A 21,280-nucleotide genomic window follows, 5' to 3' on the forward strand; every position below is an offset into this window, starting at 1 on the left:
TCCTGCGCCTGCGCAGTGGGCGGCGCGGGTGCAGGTGCGCTTGCGCAAAGCTCGACTTCTCGCGCTTCTTCAGAGGCCGGGAAGTCAGCGGTAGCTGACTGGGCTGTGTTGGCGACGTCGACGGCGACGGAGCGAAGAGAACGGGTGATAGTTGTTGGAGGGTTGGGAGCCTGAGGGTTAAAGTTGCGTGTCGTGTTGGCCCGAGGGCCAAGAAATGAAAGAGTGTATTGTCTCTAGTTACCAAACTGCCCCAGTCCCTGGGTCAGGAGAGGTGGTTGGAAAGAGAATGTAGGCCTGACTGGACCGCCCAGGAGTGGCCAAAATAGGCCCTCCTTGCCTCCATTTGAGCTAGTGGCCTTTGGGGGCTGTGTGTGCGTGTGTGTGTGTTGACTGAACAAACTTTTTGCACGTCGACGCTGCCAACCACCTAACTGCCGTTAGAGTCCAGTTAGAAGTTGTATGTTTAGGCAGCAAGGTTATGGCCACCTCAGTCCTAACCAATTTTGAACAGAATTGGAAAAATGGATCATGTTGTAAATTCTTATTCGGGAAGCAGGGTTCTGTAAAGTGTTTACCTTATTTTGAAGCCATAGTGTTAAATCAAAATTTCAGTAATTAGTAGGCTGAGAATTTGATTTTTTTGTTGATATAATGTGAATTGCATATTTCTTGGAAGGTTTAGTCAGACAACTTCATTTGTAAATTTGGAGTGCTAAAGACAAAGTTACAGATTTTAATATTGAAGGAAATGAAGAGAAACCTAAATGAAAATTCAACTCGAAGTACAGCAGGTATTGAACAACTTTTATTTTTAAATTTTCTATATTTTTATATTCCATGTAAATCTTGTGTAGTTTATAGAGGGAACATTTTGGAAGGAACTTTAAGGAAGACTGAACATATAGTCTAACCTCTTTTAGGTGCAGAGAAGTAAGATAACTTACTCAAGGCAAAATAGTGACAGAAGTGGGAGTAAAATGAAACTTTCCTGGATTTACTCTAGTGTTCTTTCTACCAACCTTATGTGTTTGAGTTGTTCTGCACTTTTAAACTGAAAACAAAAAAATAGGCTTACTTCTATTTGTATTTGTGACCTACTTATTTAAAATATTTCCAGAAGCACTTCTGTCTCCTTAACAACTTCCCTTACCATTTCTTCTTTCCCAATTTATTAGTTAGTAAAAGGACAGATGGTAAAAATGAAGAGAACCAGGGAAATGGTGATAATGCATAGTGAAGATAGTAATAGCTGTTGGATGTACTGTATTCTGGCCATTATATGTATTATTTTATTTAATTTTTACACTGGCTCTCTGGGATAGGCATTATTATTAACATCCCTGTTTTCCAGATGAGAAACTAAGGCACAGAAGGGTTAAATCAGTAACTTATGAAGTGGCAGAACCAGCATTTGAATCTAGCTCTAGATGCTAGGCTCTAGCATCCGTGCTCTTAATCACTATATTATCCTGCCTCTCTATGTATGTCATATTAGCACAACGAGTTTAAGGAAATTGCCCAAGTTTATATTTTGAAGTTGTGATTCAAACCCATGCAGTCTGATTTCAGAGCTCACATAATTTTACCAGCTTTTCATCAGATAGTTATCACAGAGACTATATTCTCCCATAGTACATGTTGATGGACCAGCTAGAGTATGGTCTAGTGGCAAGATACCTGAATTGAGATTTGGGAACCTTAGTTCCGTTGTGGCACCGTGCAAGCTTTTTGGATCCCTTTTTTGCTCTGAGATCCCTTCTAGTTTTAGTGTTTATAAATTCTAACTCTTGGCTTGACTTGAGATCCCAGGCCTCCCATCTGGATAGCTTGGAGGTGATATTTATTTATTCTCATGTGGACTGGATATTATCACTTTAAGGCGTTCTAAAAGTGACCCACAGACAATATGCATTAGAGACAACTGGAGTGCTTGTTAAAATTGTAGAGTTTTGGATTCCAAACTAAATCTGCTGAAATAAAATCTATGACAGTGGGGTCTAGGAGCTGGCATGTTAAGCACAAGTCTGTGTAAATCTTAGTCAAATGAGAACTGTGGCCCTAAAGAGTGTGCTATCATAGTCTAAAGAGTGGTTAGGGTTTTGGAAAGCAGGGATCAAAGTTTGGTTCTCCCTCACCTCTGTTGTATTTAAAGGATCCCCTCCAGTTGACATGGTAATAAGCAAGCACAGGAGGGAAATAAGGAAAACAAAAAGTGGATTTAGAAAGGGTCAGGGGGTAAGGAAGGAGATGGGAATTACTTCCAAACAAGAGGAATTAAGTCAGTGTTAATGTAGAACAAGAAAGGAGTTTTTGTAGAGACAAATGAGGCTATTTGGGATCTTAAAAAGAATGTAAAAATCAATCCAAAGATGTAGAAATATATCTATAATATAAAATTAACATACAGAAGTAGACAAATTCAAGTTGTATATTATACAGTTACTCTATAACTAGATCGACTATTTGCCTATTATGTACTAATTTATTGATATATTTAATTTAGGCTGTTTGCCTGTACCATTGTTCAATCAGAAAAAGAGGAATAGACAGCCATTAACCTCTAATCCACTTACAAATGATCCAAGTATCAGTACTGCTTCTGACAGTTATGACTTCCCTCCTTTACCAACAGGTAAGAAAATAAGGTGAAAATAAGAATGAAGATTATAGAAAATTACCATTTTTATTTTATTATAATGGAAATAGAAAGTTTACTTTTTCTTCTTTCCACCATCCAAATACAGGGATTACTTGGCTCTTTCTGAACATTCCAGTACAGTAGTTTGAGTTTCCTTGTCTACAAGGATGGCTTAGCATTTAAATGGAGTATCTTAGATCTGGAGCCTTTGTTCTAATGAAGTTGTAACCCACATTGTAAAGATTTGTGTTTTTCTTTTTCAAGATACATGGATATTGTGACTTAGGCATGTGGTGATAAAGAATGGAGAAACTCAAGTTGCGTCAGGAATAGGGATAAGTATGCATGTGAACACAGGAAAAATGGGGGTAGCAGGGTAGAAGCCTAACATTTCTGCTGCTTGGCTTTTTTCTCTTCTCTTAGCATTTTTGCCTTTCTTCATTTGATGCTTCATTTCTCTCATCCAGTTGGCTTCCTTATAGCTTCAACTAGCCCATGAACTAAATTGCCCTTGCTGGGAGTTAACATAGCCTTTTTAGTTCTAGTTTTCAGAGTCTACTGTTGACTGCCTTCTGTATCTTTTGATTAAATTCTAGAGACAGAGAGCCTTTGGTTCAGCACATCTTTTTCAGAGAGGTCATTAAAATTCTGGTTTAGCTTTATGATTAGGCCTCTCATTTCTGTAACAATTAGCTGTGGTGGTGGGTGCAGAGAGGTCTTAATGTTTGCTGACTTTTTATTTCTCTTAAGAAGAAGGCATGGATAGGCAGGTATTCTGAAATATACTTGGTATATACTGGTTATATACATTTATATAATTTTGAGGATACTTTAAAAATCTTAAATAGGCTCTTTTGCAACTGGAATTTTAAAATCTATATATGTAGCCACATATAAATATAAAATATATATATTTGTTAATTTCATCCAATGTGCTATCATAGACCTTACTTAGTCTGCTTCTAAGCTGTAATTATTTTCTTTCACGTTTGAGGAATTTAAAATAGGAATTTTATATTACTCTCATTTTTATGGATAAAAGATAAAAATTCACATGGATATACATAAATGGGCATTTATCTGGTCATCCTCTGCCATCTAAAAAATTTCTCTGACGTTTAAAGTATTTTTATAAATAGCATGAATGTTGGACTTGAAAAATAACAACATTTGGAGCTACTCCATAGGGAAATGTTCATCCTCCTGAAGTACTGAACTGTCCAAACTCTGACCAGGATTACAATCTGTCAGAGATCTATAAGATTCTTATACTGGGTAAAAGATAGGACTAGATCAGTGATTTTCAAATTTGTGTCTTGATCCGTTAGTCCGATTGGGAAAAAGTTAATCTTTAAAGAAGGAAATAGAAGAGAATAAAGTAGAATAAAAAATATGAGAGTGCATCACAGATAGTAAGGATACAAGTTGATGGTGCAGTTTTATGTTCTCTCTCCTTTCTCTCATGCACACACATGCATACCGTGTGTGTGTGTGTGTGTGTGTGTGTGTGTGTGTGTTTGTGTGTGTGTATATATATATAGATATATATATGTTCTGGGCTATGATGTAGTTTTATTTCAAGTTATTTATTTATTTTGAGAGAGAGAGAGAGAGAGAGCACGCACAAGCAGGGGAGGGGCAGAGAGAGCGGGAGAGAGAACCCCAAGCAGGCTCCACACTGTCAGCCCAGAGCCTGATGCTCAAACTAACTGGGCTCAAACTAACGAACCATGAGATCATGACCTGAGCTGAAATCAAGAGTTTGGAGGTTAACCTACTGAGCCACCCAGGTGCCCCTGGGCTATAATGCATTTTTTGCTGTGGGTTGGGGTCAAAAAAGTTTAAGAAACATTGATTACGCTGAATTCATGTTACAAAATACAAGGTACTATATATACTAGGATTGATTGTGGAAAAGATACAGATTAAACTATTATCCTTGTTTAAAATACAGTGGAGAAGAAAGACATCTATAAAAATTAATAAGGCAGGCTGTGACAAATTCCACAACAATGTTATTAAAGAACACATACATATCTTCGAGTCCACTGCTTATTCAGGCTTTTAGTTTCCCACGAATTAAATAAGTATGAAATAATTATTTTTTTAAAATGTTACCTATCTTACTTTTATCTATGTTATTTATATCTTTTGAGATTGGGCCTGGGAAGCTGTGAATCCAGAGTTGCCTCCTTTAATGAAAACACTGAACACAGGGTATGTGGAAAAATGGACACCAGTGACTGTGTGTGTCTGTTATTGACTGATGTCATTTTTCTGTGTACATTTTACATTTCTCAATTTGGAAACAAACTACTAATATTTATAAGACATGTTTCCTTTAAAGGCAAATGCCACATTCAGTTTCTCCTCCCCTGAGAAGTCAAGATTCTATGTCTAAGTCTATTCAATCAAATACTGAAAGAAGCAAGAGTGGTTGGAGGTGAGTTTACTTAAGATTTCTCTTTCTTTTTCTCCTTCCCTTCTCCTCCTCCCCTTCTTTCCCTCCTCCTTCATCTCTTTGTCCTTGCCTAGACAAAATTACATTTAGAACATTTTTATACTTAATAATAACCAACTGTGTGGGCTCACCTAGGACTGTAGTTTTTCCAGGGCTTGTCCCCAGGCCAGGAGCACCTCCTAGACAAAAGCATTGGAGCAGGTTGCAGATGTGTTGTTTACCAGTAAGGAGTTGGGAAGCTGAAAGAAACTTTTCTAAACTGAGTAATACAAGTTATCCTATAGTCATGGAAAGACAAAATTATGTTTCTGTTCTCACTATTGGAAATAAAATTGCTGTCATATGAGGAGGTGATCGATGTAGGAAAAGTTTTATAGAGGTGTATCAGACAATTAATTAATAAAAATGCCAGTAACATTTTTTCCTGGATATTGTGATGTTTGCGATATTTATCACCTTTGAAAATTTTGTAATTATTTGTGATTTCTTTTCTCGTTATTTTCATACCTACTTTTGCACCTAATTTACTTGAGAAGCCTCTTCACATCATACAAGCTTCAGGCCCCATACAGTCTGGACTTGTGCCTGGTCTCTAGGAAACCAGGACCTTTTCTTGGATTATTTTCCCTAACGAGGGATGAGTTGTGTTATTTGCCCCCTTGTGATCCTGGTGATATTTTCAGAAAAATTATTCAGAAATGAGAATTTGTGACCTGGACTAGTTTCTCCTTGTGGAACTCTTAACTAGTATGCTCAGAAATTATACGTTTGATTTTGGCCTCATTAACATTATGTTCTCATCAGTTCTGATCTCCTTATAGATTAAATTAATCCAACTCCCTTAGATTAATATAATACAATCCTGCAACAGATTCATAAATTGGGCTTTTAAGCTATGTAGTAAAAGTACAAAATTTCTAATTAAATAGTTACCTATACTGCCTATATTTATTCTCGTTATTTAGAATCATCTATAAGCCATAGTTTAACTTGTAAAAATTTTACTTTGTAGAAAATTTAAAAATAAATGTATAAAGAAGCAATAAAATGTCCTTAAAATCTTACACTCAGAGACAACCACTGTCATATGAAGGCTTATATGGTTTAAAAATATACTTTATAGCACTGGAATCTGCGTGGGGAGAGTAGGATTCTCTGGGTTCCAGATTGATAGTAACTTGCTATATAACTTCATGCAAGTTGTTTTGTCCCTCCGTTTCCTCACCTAAAAAGAGAGGTATAATATATTGTAGAGTTGTTATGATAATGCATTTGGAATTTCCAACTAGTCAGTAGTTACAAGGTACTTTATAAACCACAATTTTTCACTATTAATTTTTTAAAAGGAAAAGTATATAGAAATAAAAACTAATATTAATTTTAAACTATTACAGCTACAGAGATGACAACAAAAATACTAGCTGGAAAACTTGGGATAGAAATGATTTTAGGCCTCAATGTGAAAGGACAAACTTAGTGGCAAATGATGGAATAAATTCTTGTCCAAAGAGTTGGGGAGCTCAACAACAGAAACAGTTGAAAATATCCGAACCTCCTAACTCATCTCATCAAAGAGAAACTGAAGTACTCAGACAAACACATTCATCAAAAATACCTGGCTCCACAATGAGAGGTCTAGACAAAAACAGTGCATTACAGGCATTTAAGTCTAATTTTCAACAAAACCAATTTAAGAAGAAAATGTTGGATTATATTCCAGAAGAAAGCACTCTCAAGGTAAACTTTTAAATATGAATTATTTACATTTTTGTATTTACATTTAAAAAATGAGATAAACATTTAGAAGTTTACAGCGATAAGAGCATTTAAAATCAATCCCATGGCATGCATTTCTTGGTTAACACAAATATCTAGTTCCCTTGGAGTGGATGAATGTTCATTTCCAAAATATTTTCTTAGAGGTTGTGAATGGCTGCTCCTGTTCATGGTTGCTTTAGAGTATCCTACCGGGTTCTGAATTTCACTGTTTATTGATTGTTGGGATGATGAGTTTATCCATTACGTATAGAAATTCTCAAAGTTCTTCTGTAAAGGGCCAGATAGTAAATATTTTTTACTTTATGGGTCATATAGTCTCTTAGCTATACCACTCAACTCTGCCTTTGTAGCTTGCAAGCAGCCATAGACAATACATAAATGAATAGGCTTGGCTGTGTTCCAATGAAAATTTACAAAAATAGCAGGATAGATTTGGACTGCAAGTCAGAATTTATTGTACCTTTCCAGTTTCGTATTCCATAATCTACTAATTCTCCAATACACTAACCATTTCAGACCCTTCACAATTCTCTGACCATGATATGCACTCTGTATATTTTTCTCTATATCTGTACCTCAGCCTTATTTCCTCCTATCACCACTCTTTGCTCTAATTGTTCTTTGTAAATATCTTTAATATATTCTATGTGCTGGTTGTTCACTACCTTCCCTTGTGCCCTGGCTCAGTAGATTCTTTACACTCTACTCTTGTCTGTGTTTTGGAAGGCTGAATTGTCCTACACAATACAGCATCCTGAGGTCCCTAGGCTAGCTCCTGTTAGGGATCAGCCAGTTGGGGTCACTGGCAGGAAATTAGAGGGTGGGGAGAAAGTTTAGGGTTTCCCATTTTCTCCCTGTTTAAATGTTGTGTCATAGTCAGTAGCTGATCCTAAATGATACAGCCCCTCCATGAGTCCAGCTTTCACAGGTGTGGTCATTTTACTTCCTCCCTTTGTCCTTTCAGCCTAGGAGTGACAGTAGTTTCTTATTGTTGTTAGTCTTTGAGGGCTTAAGTACCCTGTGCTTGTTCTGTACATACACTCGTAAGAAGTCTTTTCAACAGAAAGTTTGTTTTTTTTTTTGCTAGAAGTCTGACTAATATAGCATATATCACAGTGGCTTTCAACCTTATGTTTCCTTGTATACAAGAATGATATGACATAGTTTACCTTAGTAACAGTTGTTCATTATGGCAGTAGCTCTCAATGGCAGGCATTGGTATTTTGGTTACGAAGAGAAGGAGAAAGAAGGTAATTGTAGTTGGAAAAAAAGTCCCATCAGTTGTTCTTTGATGTGTCCCCACCCTCACAAAGGAAAGTACCCTCCCCACCCCCAATTAATAACTTAACACACTGTATTCTTAGTTGATTTTTTAAAATGCCAAACACAATTCCCATCTCAGGGCCTTTATACTTTAGTGTTCCTCAGTTCTCATTTCATCAATGTATTTAATAATTCCTGTCTGTCTTTATCCTTTTACCCTGTTTTTAAAAAATGCATAGGATATATCAACTCCTGACATTCAATTATGTATTTATTTGTTTATTTTCTGGATCGTCCATTAGATGGCAGAATCTGTGAGGGTAGATATCTTGTCTGTTTTGTTCAGTGTTGTTTCCTCATTAACAATATTTGGTGCATAGTAACTGCCAATGAGTACTTTTGTAATGAATGAGTGAATGTGTCTGGCTCCCCTCTTAGAGTATTAACACGTTAGGGAAAGGAATTGTGTTTTACTCACCTGTGTTTATCACAGGATTGGCACACGATTCTTTAAAAACAAGTAAATGAATGAATGTCCACATGAATAATTCTTTGCTTTAAAAATACTCAGTGAATAAATGAGTGATGAATGTTCATATAAATAATTCTCTTCTTGATTAATGGTCTCTAAGTAATCCTAGTTTCTCCTGCTATAAAGTGCTAATGATGTCTTTAATTTAGGGGAATAACTACTAAAATTATCAGTAGTGGGTTTTGTTGCATATATTACACATTTTATGCCTGGGGACCTAGAATCTTTAACATGGAAAGGGAAAGAGTATGATGAAAAAAAAAATGAAAGGATTTTCTAATGCTGTGTTTTTATTTTTTCAAAAGGAAGACTCATTGTATCAGTTAAAGCTTAAGGAAAAAGATAATTCTTTAAGAATTATATCTGCAGTTATTGAAAGCATGAAGTACTGGTGTGAACATGCACAGAAAACTGTACTTCTTTTTGAAATATTGGGTAGGTATCGTACTTCAAAAAACCTCAGTAGTACTATTTGGACGATAGTTTTGAATGTCAATAGGAATACCTAGGGAACCTTAAAGAAAAATAAAATTTGCAAAAGGAGATTATGTTTTATTAGGATTTTATTCAATTCCTGAATTTGTCATTGATTTGGGTGACTTAAGATGTATTTGGTTATTTATGGTAATATTCTTCTGATTTATAATGTTAAAACTGGAAAGATTGTTACAAGAGCTCTAAGTTAATCCTTGAGGTAGTTGAAGAAATGGGGCAATTCATTAGAGTACATTTGACTACAACAAAGCAAGTTAGCTGCAGAAATGGATCTAAAAACCAAATCTCCTTTATTCTCAATCTGGTGTTCTTTGTACTATATTATACTAAATCCAGTAGTAATTTCGTATATAGTTAAGTCATATTTTAAATACTCTAATAGAACATCTATGAAGAATCCTTTAGTGATAGGAGAAAACACCCTATGATTAATCTGTTTCTTAAATTATTACTTAAAAGTTTTTAGAATGTTTCCAGAATTTGATTTTACCTAGAAGGAAGAGATAAACAAGAAGTAGAGACTCAAAACATATTTCTTTTAATTCAAATAAAATAAATATTTAATACTGTTTAAATTATTTAATATTCTAAATATATAGAAAAATAGAGAATATAAATATCCACATACCTATGTTAGAGATCTATTTGAAGCCCCCATCCTTGTTTCTTCTTCTCTAGAGATAATCCCTGTGGTATCTTTCCTGTCCATGCTTTTATAATTTTACTATGCACATTTGATTTCACAATTTATATTTTTTGCTCTATGTGTTTTAAAATACACATATTCATATTCATCTAGAATTATGTTTTTGATTTTAGCCATCTTTCTGTCCTATCACAGTGTTGGCTTCATCCTGAAGCTCCAAATGTGGTCTCTCCAGCACTTCTGACTCTTTCCTTTTGGTATTAAGATGACTATCAAAATTTTCTGTACCACACATGCTTATACCACACTGTCACATTTGTTGATAGTTCCTTCTCATTGTGTTTTCCAGAAACTAGCAAATGACTAGCCAATCTTGAACTCTAGCTGGGAATGGGATATGCTGATGGGTTAAATTAGTCTCCTGGATCTGTGGGTCCGTCAGATCCTATCCAAATCATATGGCTAAGAATGACATAGCAGAGGTTTCCTAAAGGAAAATCTGGGTATTATTAGGGGGAATGGAGACCTCAAAATAACAAATGTTCACTGTCAGTACTCAACAGGTGGTTATTAAAGAATGAATAATGCTCTCATTTGATAATTTATTGAAATAAACATGAAATATTATTTGCATTTTATATATGAAACAGATTTGAAAGAGGTTAAACAATTTGCTCAATTTAGTTAAGTTGAACTGGAATGCAAATAAATGATTTCTGATTCTAACTCAGTGTTTTTTCCTTCATTAAACCATGATGCTTATTCATTATGTTTTTGTATTTTATTATTATAATATAGAATGGTCTGAGGATTTAACCACTCTATAGAACACACTGTAAGAAAAAAGCATCAAATGGCCAAATATTGTCCATGGTATGAACTTTGGCACATAACCTGTTCCTGAGTTAGACAAGGCCAAAAATTTTGCTTTCCTTGGTATAAAGCAGTTTCAGAAATGTCATTCCCTCTTAAAGTGTTGTCTTTATTATTGTATAAATAAAAGTAGGAGAGCTTGGTGTAGGAATAGTATTTAAAAGTCACTTCTCACTGTTAAGTTTTATTTACATTTACCAACGCTGTTTCTCCTCCCTCCCCCATTTTAATGTTGCTTAGCTGTTCTTGATTCAGCTGTTACACCTGGTCCATATTATTCAAAGACTTTCCTTATGAGAGATGGGAAAAATACTCTGCCTTGTGTATTTTACGAAATCGTGAGTATTTGTTTAAATATTCTTTGCAAAGCCTGTGCCAACAAAACATACAAATGTAGGCTGTAATTCCATATTCTTTGCAAAGCCTGTGCCAACAAAACATACAAACGTAGGCTGTAATTCCATTGCGGTAGAAATTCTGTTAACAATTTAGTAGTACTTTCAGCATTTTGTTTGGTTTCAGTTCTGACATTAAAGTTTATTTGTTTAGCTAATCTAGAGAAACTACCTGCACCTGCCAGGTGCTGTGCTAGATACAAAGGATACAAAATGGAATATAAGTGCTAAATAGCTTTCTTTCAAAGAGTTTATTACAATCTCAGGTAGAGAGACTTACATAAATGTTAAACCGTGGCATGATAAATGGTATGATAGAGGAATGTGCAGTGTGCTATAGAAGTAGATAGGAAGGATGGGGCAGATCAGAAAGATTTTTGAAGAATGTAGTAACCTATCTTATCTTATATATTTAAAGACTCGTAAAGCCAGAGTGTGTTGGGGGAGGGGAGAAGCGTGAGGAGTGCACTCTAAGATGGGAGGGCAGCATATGCTAAGAGAGAGCATGGATTGTAGAGGAAACTGCAAGTAGTTTATAATTACCAGAGCCTGGAGTCAGTAAGTGATGGGGGTGAGGATAGTGGCTTTAAAATTGAAGGAAGGCAAAGAGTGGGCTGGGATATAGGAAAGACTCTTTGTGACAAAGAAGGCTGAGGGTGACAAAGGAGGGTGGAGATCACAAAGGAGGCTGCAGACTTTTAACTTACATACATTATAGAAGAGTTGGGTATTAATTCTGAACTTGTCCTTGATTCCAAAATCAGACTTGGATTCCAGTTTTTACTCCCACCATTTACTAGTTTTATGACCTTGAGTAAAGCTACTTCAACTTTATGAGTTTTTTAATCTGTGAAATGGGGAGACTAATTCCTACTTTGAAAGGTTATTTTGGAGATAAGATGATAAAACATGAATGTATAGCATTTGACATAGAGTAGATGATCAAGAAATAGTAATTATGTTATTAATTTCTGTAATATTTTTAATAGTTTTCTCTAGTCTGATAAGCTTAAAATTTTTTATTGAAGTATAATATATACCTAAAAGTGTAAAAATCATAATTGTGCAGTTCTATGAAGTATCTGTGAAGTGTCACAAAGTGAACATTACCAAGGTTAAGAAATAGAATATTATTGTCACCCTATGTATCCTTGTGTCTCCTCACACTATCTCCTGTCTCTACCTAAAAGTAACTATTGTCCTGACTTTTAATATCACAAATTAATTCTGCTTAGTTTTGAACTTTATATAAATAATATTATATGGTACATCTTTTATGTCTTTCCCTCAACACAATGTTTGTAAAATTCATCTGTGTTGTTGCATGTAGCTATAGCCCATTTATTTATATTTCTATGTACAGTATTCTGTTGTAAAACAATTTAATTTTCTCTCCTACTGTTGGTGGCATCTGAGTTGTTTCCAGATTTTTTGCTGTTAGGAATAATGCTCTGGGAATATTCTTCTCTGTGTTTTTCATGCATATGCACGCATTTCTGCTGAGCATCCACCTAGAAGTAAAATCACTGCATCATTGTGTATCTGTATATTCCAATATAGTAGTTATTCACCAAAGAATTTTCCAAAGGGTTGTACCAGTTTACACACTCACAGTCAGTGTAGGTGAGTTTTAGTTTTTCTGTATTCTTATCAAGACTTAGTACTGTCAGTCTTTTTTGTTTCAGCTATTCTAGTGGGTGTTTAGTGCTGTCTTACTTCTTTACATTCCCGGGTGACTAATGAGGTTGAACACCTTATATATGTTCACTGGCCACTTAGATACCTTCTATAAAGTCTGTTCAGGCCTCTTGTTCTTTTTTTCTATTGAGTTATTGTTTTGTCCTTCTTTATTTAGAGGAGTTGGTTTTGGTTTTGTGTTTTTGTTTTTGTTTTTGTAACTATTCTGGGTACAAGTTTTTTGTCCATTATTTGTCTTGCAAATATTTTCTCATACTCTATAGTTTGCTTTTTCTTAACAGTAGCTTTTGAGGAACAGAAATTCTTCATTTTAATATAGTCCTTTTAGCAATTATCAATATTACCCCTTATAGCTAGTGCTTTTTATGACCATTTGGTGAAAGCAATTCCAGAATAATTTTATTCATGGTTAAAAGGAATTGATGCTGGCTGTGTTTTTCCTGTTACTGTTTTTTTTTTCCTGTTTTACTAGTCCCATTAAGGCATGGGTCCTTTTGGGTCCTAACTCTAAGCTGGGGGTGATGGTGGAGGTAGTGACCAGAATCTCTTTTCCTTGTGGACCTCTGACTCTTTTTTATCTCCCGGTCCTGGGAGCCTGTCAGAAACTCTGCTCAGTTTTTTAGACTCTTAACTGCCTTGACTATACTTGATACAGAACCTCAGTGAGAAACATCCGTAAATGTCAGGCCGCATTCTGGACCCCTGTCTTCTCCCAAATGGGTGTCTCCGTATTCCCCCACTGCGTTGGTATCTCTCTAATGTCTACAAGAAGATATAAATATTTCATCCAGCTATTCTAGTTGTTCTTAGCTAGAGACTTGGCCTAAACTACCTGGTCTACCATCTACTAAAAGTGGAACTCTAGCAGTCTAATAGAAGTGAATAATTCATGTACCATTACAGTGGGAATTATTCAGTCTTTTAAGAAGCAATAGCTCACCAGCTTGTAAGGAGCCCTACGCAAGTGAAGGTCTTTCCTCTGTGACAGGGCACCCCTATATGCCCAGCTATTATGGTCTTGTCAGCCGTGGGGCTCTAAGTCAGCTGAGGGAATTACAGCATTTTGAGGTGATTGATATTTAGTTGATTATATTTTTAGTTTCAAAAAATTGAAATTCAGATGAAGTAAAAAAATAACTATTGATATTTATTTTTTTAAAAACAGGATCGTGAACTTCCAAGACTGATTAGAGGCCGAGTTCATAGGTGTGTTGGAAATTATGACCAGAAAAAGAATATTTTCAAATGTGTTTCTGTCAGACCAGCATCTGTTTCTGAACAAAAAACTTTCCAAGCATTTGTTAAAATTGCAGATGCTGAGATGAGGTATTATACTAATATAATGAGTGAAACTTAAATAGTGATGAAGGAAGTTTAAATAGTATAATTTAAAGCATTTTTGTTATTAAGTTATCATCTCCATGGTTTTATAGCTACTGTTTTTCTGTATTTCATTTGTTGAATTAAAATACTTCAGTCCTTTTAAATGTGGGAAGAGTTTTTTTTTTTTTATGACAGTGGTGCATTTGCTAAAATTAACCATTTTGGATAAAAATGTTCAATATAATAGGAATAGATACTTATTTAACATGAAGTAATAATGCATTTGAGTCAGCACAAAAGCCAACATCAAGCCTAATGGGGAAATAAAGAGACATCCCCTCTAAAGTCAGGAATAAGACAAGGGTGCCCACTATCAGTACTGTTACCAGGCATTATACTGGAGCTGTTAGTCTATGACGTTCATTTTATTACTTTAATAAAATGCTTTAGTAAGCATGTATTATACATACAATTATATATATATATATAATTTGCATTTCTCTCTCTACTTCTTATATCTGTCTTTCTAAAATACATTTGCACTCTGGTCTTTCCTCTCTACATCCTCTCCCTGCCCTCATTTTTTGGATCTCTATTGTTTACCTGTCTATGAAGCAAACAAGTGGAGGGGAGTGATAATCTCCAGCTTTAAAAATAATCAGGGTGGAGGAATCCCTCAGAAGGTGCATGAAAGGAGGATACAGAAGATGATAGCAAGTTCCTTTCTAGCTTTGTAGTTACTGCTTTATACCAAAGATTCAGTTGTGATGCCAGTTGGGAGATCACATCCAGAAAGATTCGTGTACGCTCCTTTAAAATATGGTATATACTTTGAACCAGGAACCTATATGTGGTGCTGTTTCTTCCATAGCTTTGATTCATGGGTCCAGGAATCAAAGGATGGTAGCAGGACTGACTTTTGTTATTATTAGACCAAATAATGTACTCACAAAATTTTTGCTTCCCACCCCCACAATTTTGGGCTGCTAATTTAGAGATCTTATGTTCTGTTGTAGTCTGGTTTGCCCCAAATGCAGACACTGAGACGAAGTCTTATTATTCACTAGTAGTTTATTTGGGACTGTTACCTCACAGGGGAAGAGACAGAAGCAAAGAAGGGAAAACCAGTAACCGGGGTGGCTTATTTAAGTTGGCCACTACTGGGGTGAATAAGACTTGATGAAATGCATCATAGGATCATCCACCTTAATGAAAACGGGGGAAGCATATATTCATCAGCTCCCACTACTTTTTTTTTTAATATTTATTTTTTGGGAAAGTGCAAGTTGGGGAGGGATAGAGAGAGGGGGACAGGGGATCTGACAGCTGGCAGCAGCGAGCCTGATGTGGGGCTCGAACCCATGAACTGCAAGATCATGACCTGAGCCAAAGTTGGATGCTCAACCAACTGAGCCATCCAGGTGCCCTGCGACCACTTGTTTTTTAAGGGTTGGCCCACGGATCCTAAACTTCCTTACACTTTCGGGTTGTGTACAGATGAATATTAAACTGGCTTCCCATGGTATTCTACTCCATGGAAGCAGGAAAACCCTATGACAGGACGCAATAAGCAGGTGGAGCAGGCCTGAGGTAATGCAGTTAGATTGTGTCTCCATAGAGCTGGTTGGAGTCTGCAGAACTGGTTACTGCAGCTGTAGCTGGAATAAAAGACCGTCTGAAGAGAATCTGAAGTGGTGCACAAGAAGTGTCTGGTGCAGTTCCCAAGGAGTGCTTTAATGGTTTTATTCTACTAGAAGCTGAGACTGCCACTTGGCCATTTTAAGTTCTTTATGTTACTGAACCAACAGTCAAACAAAGGAGTTACCGTACTGTCTGGAGTAATTCAATCCAAATTAACAGTAGAAAAATGAATTTCTCTACACATTGAGGAAGCACTGTCTGATACCCAGGAGATTCTTTGGAGTACCACTTAGTAAAATATAATGGAAAACTACAGCAACCCAATAAAGGCAATAACACTGAGGATTCGGACTCCCAAGGAATGAAGGTTGAATATAAAGAAACCATCCAGCTGAAGTCATACATATAGAGGAAGTATAGAAGAAGGAGTTATAAATACTAGCTGTGGCTTTGTGATCAATGCAGTGTAAGAAAGAGCTGGAAACTAGGAGATAATCTGACACATATGGAGAATGATAGAGTTGATAGTGGTGGTGGGGTGCTATTAAAGTTTCCTACGGAGGTGAGAAGCTAGACATACCTCAAAGGAATGAAAAAGCTAGGTTTCTATCTTTGTGCAAAGCTGACTTGAACATACTCAGGGAGAGGTCTCTTTTACTCTAGTACTTTCTCTGTATCTGCATATGGTTGGGTCATAGAGCTCTAATTTTTATTAGCTGCAGGTTTCTCTCTCCCTTCGAGTATGTTTATGAGGAACTAGGTTGTAGTGAGAGATCATGCCACCCTGGGAATCTTTCCAAAATATGTCTTTCATGACATTTTGCTCAAAGACAACTGATGACATTTTGTTGCCTACAAGATAAAGCTTCTTACACTGTAAGATCTTTTAGGATATTCACAGTCTGGTCCCTCTTCGTTTCTATGACTTCTCCAACCATCCTCCTTCACCTCCCAAAATGTAGGCTCCAGCCCCACAGGACTACTGTCCATTCCCTAAACAGGCAGTGATTGAGCATCCATATATGAGCTTCTGTCTATCCTCACCGCCCCCCCTACCCCCCCCACCAAAGCATGATCAGGTATGATGGGTGATGTAGTCAATCACTGCTCCAAAACTCTGAGAGCATTTGTCCTAAGGGGTCCTGGGTAATTTCTGTGTCTTTAATGAGTTCCTTTAGGATCTAGACTCCTTTGGGATCCAGAGCCCCTTAGTCCCAGGGATGTGTAGAACGGGAGATGTGAGAAGGGATGTTGCAGACACAAGTGACAACTACAGAGGCTGTCACTTTACATTTCTTTGTAAATAAAGGTAAACAGGAACTTAGGTTAGTCTCCTGGAGTGCTCAGACACACTAAGTAAGTTGGGCAGAGGGTGAATGAGCTGATCTCTTAGGATCCTTCCAACCTGAGGGTCTTGCTTTCCCAGGTTGTATGATGTTCTGTAGGATGGTGCTTCGGGTATGATAACCCACCTTTTCTTTACCTCCCTGGCTCCCAAGACTTCCCCACATTCTAGAACTATTTTGATTGATGTTCATAGTTACATTGAGTCTTTTTATTAATTATAGCATTCGTAAATATTACTACATAATGCATCTCACAAGATTGTATCATTTTAACGGATCTCTGAGGCAAGCATTTATTTATTTTTTTAAAATTTTTTTTTAACGTTTATTTATTTTTGAGACAGAGAGAGACACAGCATGAACAGGGGAGGGGCAGAGAGAGAGGGAGACAGAATCGGAAGCAGGCTCCAAGCTCTGAGCCATCAGCCCAGAGCCTGACGCGGGGCTCAAACTCACGGACCACGAGATTGTGACCTGAGCTGAAGTCGGACGCTTAACCTACTGAGCCACCCAGGCGCCCCTGAGGCAAGCATTTAATACACAGGTTCTTAACCCTGGAATATATATTTGAATTACATTAGGAGCTTTAAAATACTTTGGATAGCCCTCTCCCCTCAGGAATCTGATTACATTTACTGGTACAGTAATCAGTATTTTAAAAATGTGTGTCCTTACTACTTAAAGTGGTCCACAGACCAGCAGACTTGGCATCAGAAAATATAAAATTTAGTGCCTAAAAAAATGTAGAATTTTAGGCACCACTGCAAATCTACAACATCAAAATTAGCATTTCACAGGACCCCTAGGCAGTTCATATGTAGATTTTTAGAAGCACTGCCTCTTGGGCCTCCCAGACTGAGAACCATTGATTGGCCATGTGAACAAGATGAGAGGCATCGTTAATGGAGCAGCTGAAGCTCCTACGCCTGCTCCGTGGCAGTGTCTGCTAGCTCTCTGGTCTGTGCTTCCTAATGAGACGTTCGCACAAGGGATGGTGCCCGCTCATTTTCCAGAGGAGAAAAATTCTGATAAATGAGGTGTATGAAACTTCACTTGATGTCATTATCTGCTGCAACACCAGCACATATGTCCACGTATAAAAAATTTTAATGTGGCTCAAACAGCATCAGCAGGGTGAAAATTCTAGCCATTGGACTCAGTTATGCTTCTTTAGGGAGGGAATTTTTAATATTCCTTAATGCTCCTACTGAGCTTTCTTAGCTCTGAGGGACTCTCTGAGGTGTGGGTGTCTGGAGAAGCACTGGAATGAGGTCTCAAGGGTAGAAATTACCTTTATTTTTTCCTTTCCTCCACAAATTACTAAACCTGTCTATACATGAGATTTTTTTTATGGCAATACCACTGAATCCTGTGGATACAACACAAGGAAAAAGTGATGGTGTGGATGTGTATACTGGGTTGTCTGTTTCAGTTAAAGAGCAGTGTGCTTGAAGTAGTCCAAATTTTCCATGAGTTAGAGATTATGTCAGGGAATTCTATAATAAAATGTCAAAAACTAGTAAGTTCTTGTTCTGAGAGTATTTAGTAGGAGTAGATATTCTAATAGGAGTTTGCTGTCTGTAAAGTTGAAGGAATGCATGTCTCAGCCTGAAGAACAGCCAATAAATATTTACGAAACACTGGCTACATCCAGGCACCATGCCAGGTGCTGGCACTTCTGTAGTCATGAAGGCAGACACGGCCTTTCCTGCATGAAGTTTACAGTCCATTAGGGAGGACAGCTATACACAATACCTTGGGCAGTATTAGGGAAAAGCACAGGATCCCATGGAAACATAGCAGCAGGTTCACACTTGGTCTGGAGGGGACAGGAGAGGTGTAGCTGAAAGTGATGTTTAATATGCCTGAAGGGTAAGTAGGGCAAACCCAGGTGAAGAGGGAGCAGGGGGAGGAAGATGCTAGGCATGGGGGCCAGCAAGTGGAAAAGTCTGGAGGCAAGAAATTGTGACTTTCAAGTCCAGCATTTCTGGAGAGGTGAGTGTATGTCACTATGGGGCCAGGTGAAGCTGTGGAGGTAGGCCAGGGTCAGGTCAGGAAGCAATTTTGTGCCCTTGAAAGGAATTTTGCCTTTATCTTAAGAGCAGTGAGAATCTATGAAGACTTTAGGGAGAATGATGATCAGATTTTCATCTTAGAATACTGCAGTGTGAACGAAGGATATTAAAGGAGAGTATTCAAGCATGGACACAAGGAGATGAGTGAAGAGGCTGTTTCAATAGTGCAGACAAGACATGATGTCAGCCCAGCCAGGATAGTGATGGTTGAGATAAGGAGTGGATAAATGAGAAAGAGATTTATCGTGTCAGAATATATAGGACTTCATAGACTGGATGTTGATAATGACAGAAAGGAGGGAGTAAAAAAACTCTCAGGTGTATGACTTGAACCTGGATTTCTTTTACTGAGATATGAGAGACTTGGAGGCACAGATTAGGAGAGGAGCAGGGTGAGATCATGAGCTTTATTTGCGGTCTGTGGAGCTGAAAATGCTTGTGATATTCTATGATGAGATAATCACTACACAGTTGGGAATACAGTTCTGACAGTGATAGAGGTCTATCCATGAGGTTTAGATGGTAATTTATGCCATGGGAGTAAGCAACTCTTTTAGGGCTGTCTATGTAGCATTATAAGAGAATAGGATTTAGGAAAAAAAGCCCAAGAAAACACCAATATATAAAATTCTGTTATGGAAGACACCAATCACAGTTATTGAGAATGAAGAGCTAAGAAACAGGATGATTGCACAGAAGGGATCAGAATGTTTCAGAAGGTATGGAAGAGTCAATATTATTAAATGCTAATTAACTAGAAAAAAAATTGAGCCAGAAAATGATTAGGTTAAGTGATTTGTTATATTTGTGGTTATAGAGTGTTGTGGATAACAAGGATGAAATCAATCTGTTGCAGAACAGCTTACAGACCATGTATCTTAGAAATATTTTCATTTTTATTCAGTTTTTTAATGGACACCATTATTTCCTCCTAAAGGACACAGACCATGACAAGAAGAAATCAAACTATTGTCTCAGACTTCCTCCTTCTGGGCCTGCCAATTGAGCCAGAGCAACAAAATCCGTTTTATGTCCTGTTCCTGGCCATGTATCTTATCACCATACTGGGGAATCTCCTGATAATTTTCCTGATTTGCCTGGACTCCCACCTGCACACACCCATGTATTTGTTTCTTAGCAATTTGTCTTTCTCTGATATCTGCTTCTCTTCTGTGACCATTCCGAAATTGTTGCAAACCATGCAGAGCCAAGACTCATCCATCCCTTTTGCTGGCTGCCTGACCCAAATGTACTTCTTTCTGTTTTTTGCAGACCTGGAGAGTTTCCTCCTAGTGGCCATGGCCTATGACCGCTATGTGGCCATCTGCTTCCCCCTCCACTACACCATTATCATGAGCTCCAAGCTCTGTCTCTCCCTGGTTGTGCTGTCCTGGGTGCTGACCATGTTCCATGCTATGTTACACACTCTCCTCATGGCCAGATTGTGTTTCTGTGCCGACAACATAATCCCCCACTTTTTCTGTGACATGTCTGCTCTGCTGAAGCTGGCCTGCTCTGACACTCGAGTCAATGAGTTGGTGATATTTATCATGGGAGGGCTCATTCTCGTCATCCCATTCCTACTCATTGTCATGTCTTATGCACGGATTGTGATCTCCATCCTCAGGGTCCCTTCTGCCAGGGGCATCCGCAAGGCCTTCTCCACCTGTGGCTCCCACCTCTCTGTGCTGTCTCTTTTCTATGGGACAGTTATCGGTCTCTACTTGTGCCCTTCAGCTAATAATTCTGCTGTTAAGGAGACTGTGATGGCCGTGATGTACACTGTGGTCACCCCCATGCTGAATCCCTTCATCTACAGCCTGAGGAACAGAGACATGATGGGAGCTCTGGGAAGACTCCTTTTCAAAAAGAAAATTTCCTTCTCTGTATAATGGTAAAGCTGAGGATTTTTACATAATTTTATCAAGTAGATACACTGATGTTGACCCAGGCTTCTTTTTTTTCTCTCACCATGAATTTTCTATTAAAAAGACCTACTAAATAATTGTTCAGTACATAATACAAATGAAGTGAGGTTATGTGGTTGCACTCAGAAAGGGGATCCCAATGACCTGCTAGCAGGTTCTTTCTATTTGCTCTTCCCAGGTGACCCTG

The 21,280-nt window shown here is 37.5% G+C and overlaps 2 protein-coding genes across 4 annotated transcripts; both read left to right on the plus strand.

The window, feature by feature from the left end:
• The first annotated feature begins 64 nt into the window (after positions 1–64).
• Positions 65–14,267, plus strand: SPATA22 (spermatogenesis associated 22). Of its 3 annotated transcripts, none has more exons than XM_007076147.3 (9): positions 65–144; positions 677–791; positions 2,504–2,632; positions 4,795–4,855; positions 4,986–5,081; positions 6,494–6,836; positions 8,979–9,108; positions 10,928–11,025; positions 13,946–14,267. In XM_007076147.3, the coding sequence occupies exons 2-9, from the start codon at positions 749–751 to the stop codon at positions 14,135–14,137; spliced, it is 1,092 nt and encodes a 363-aa protein (XP_007076209.1). In that variant the 5' UTR covers positions 65–144; positions 677–748; the 3' UTR covers positions 14,138–14,267. The 3 variants fall into 3 exon arrangements, with proteins under 3 accessions (XP_007076209.1, XP_042823418.1, XP_042823419.1); XM_042967484.1 differs by having other exon boundaries at positions 85–144; positions 683–791; XM_042967485.1 differs by having other exon boundaries at positions 119–182.
• A 5,845-nt stretch (positions 14,268–20,112) lies between these two features.
• LOC107179048 (olfactory receptor-like protein DTMT) lies at positions 20,113–21,057 on the plus strand. Its single transcript, XM_015534845.1, has one exon. It carries the CDS (start codon positions 20,113–20,115, stop codon positions 21,055–21,057), a length of 945 nt encoding a protein of 314 aa, XP_015390331.1.
• Positions 21,058–21,280: the final 223 nt, after the last annotated feature.

The sequence above is a fragment of the Panthera tigris genome, chromosome E1, assembly GCF_018350195.1.
Source record: "Panthera tigris isolate Pti1 chromosome E1, P.tigris_Pti1_mat1.1, whole genome shotgun sequence".
Taxonomy (NCBI): Eukaryota; Metazoa; Chordata; class Mammalia; order Carnivora; family Felidae; genus Panthera; species Panthera tigris.

Bases quoted from the DNA above. Each gene is read 5' to 3' on its own strand.
- SPATA22 (XM_007076147.3), top strand. From the start codon at position 749: ATGAAGAGAAACCTAAATGAAAATTCAACTCGAAGTACAGCAG. The intron at 2,633-4,794 runs GTAAGAAAATAA...ATATCTTTTGAG, and splicing joins CTTCCCTCCTTTACCAACAG to ATTGGGCCTGGGAAGCTGTG. The intron at 9,109-10,927 runs GTAGGTATCGTA...AATGTTGCTTAG, and splicing joins ACTTCTTTTTGAAATATTGG to CTGTTCTTGATTCAGCTGTT.
- LOC107179048 (XM_015534845.1), top strand. From the start codon at position 20,113: ATGACAAGAAGAAATCAAACTATTGTCTCAGACTTCCTCCTTCTGGGC.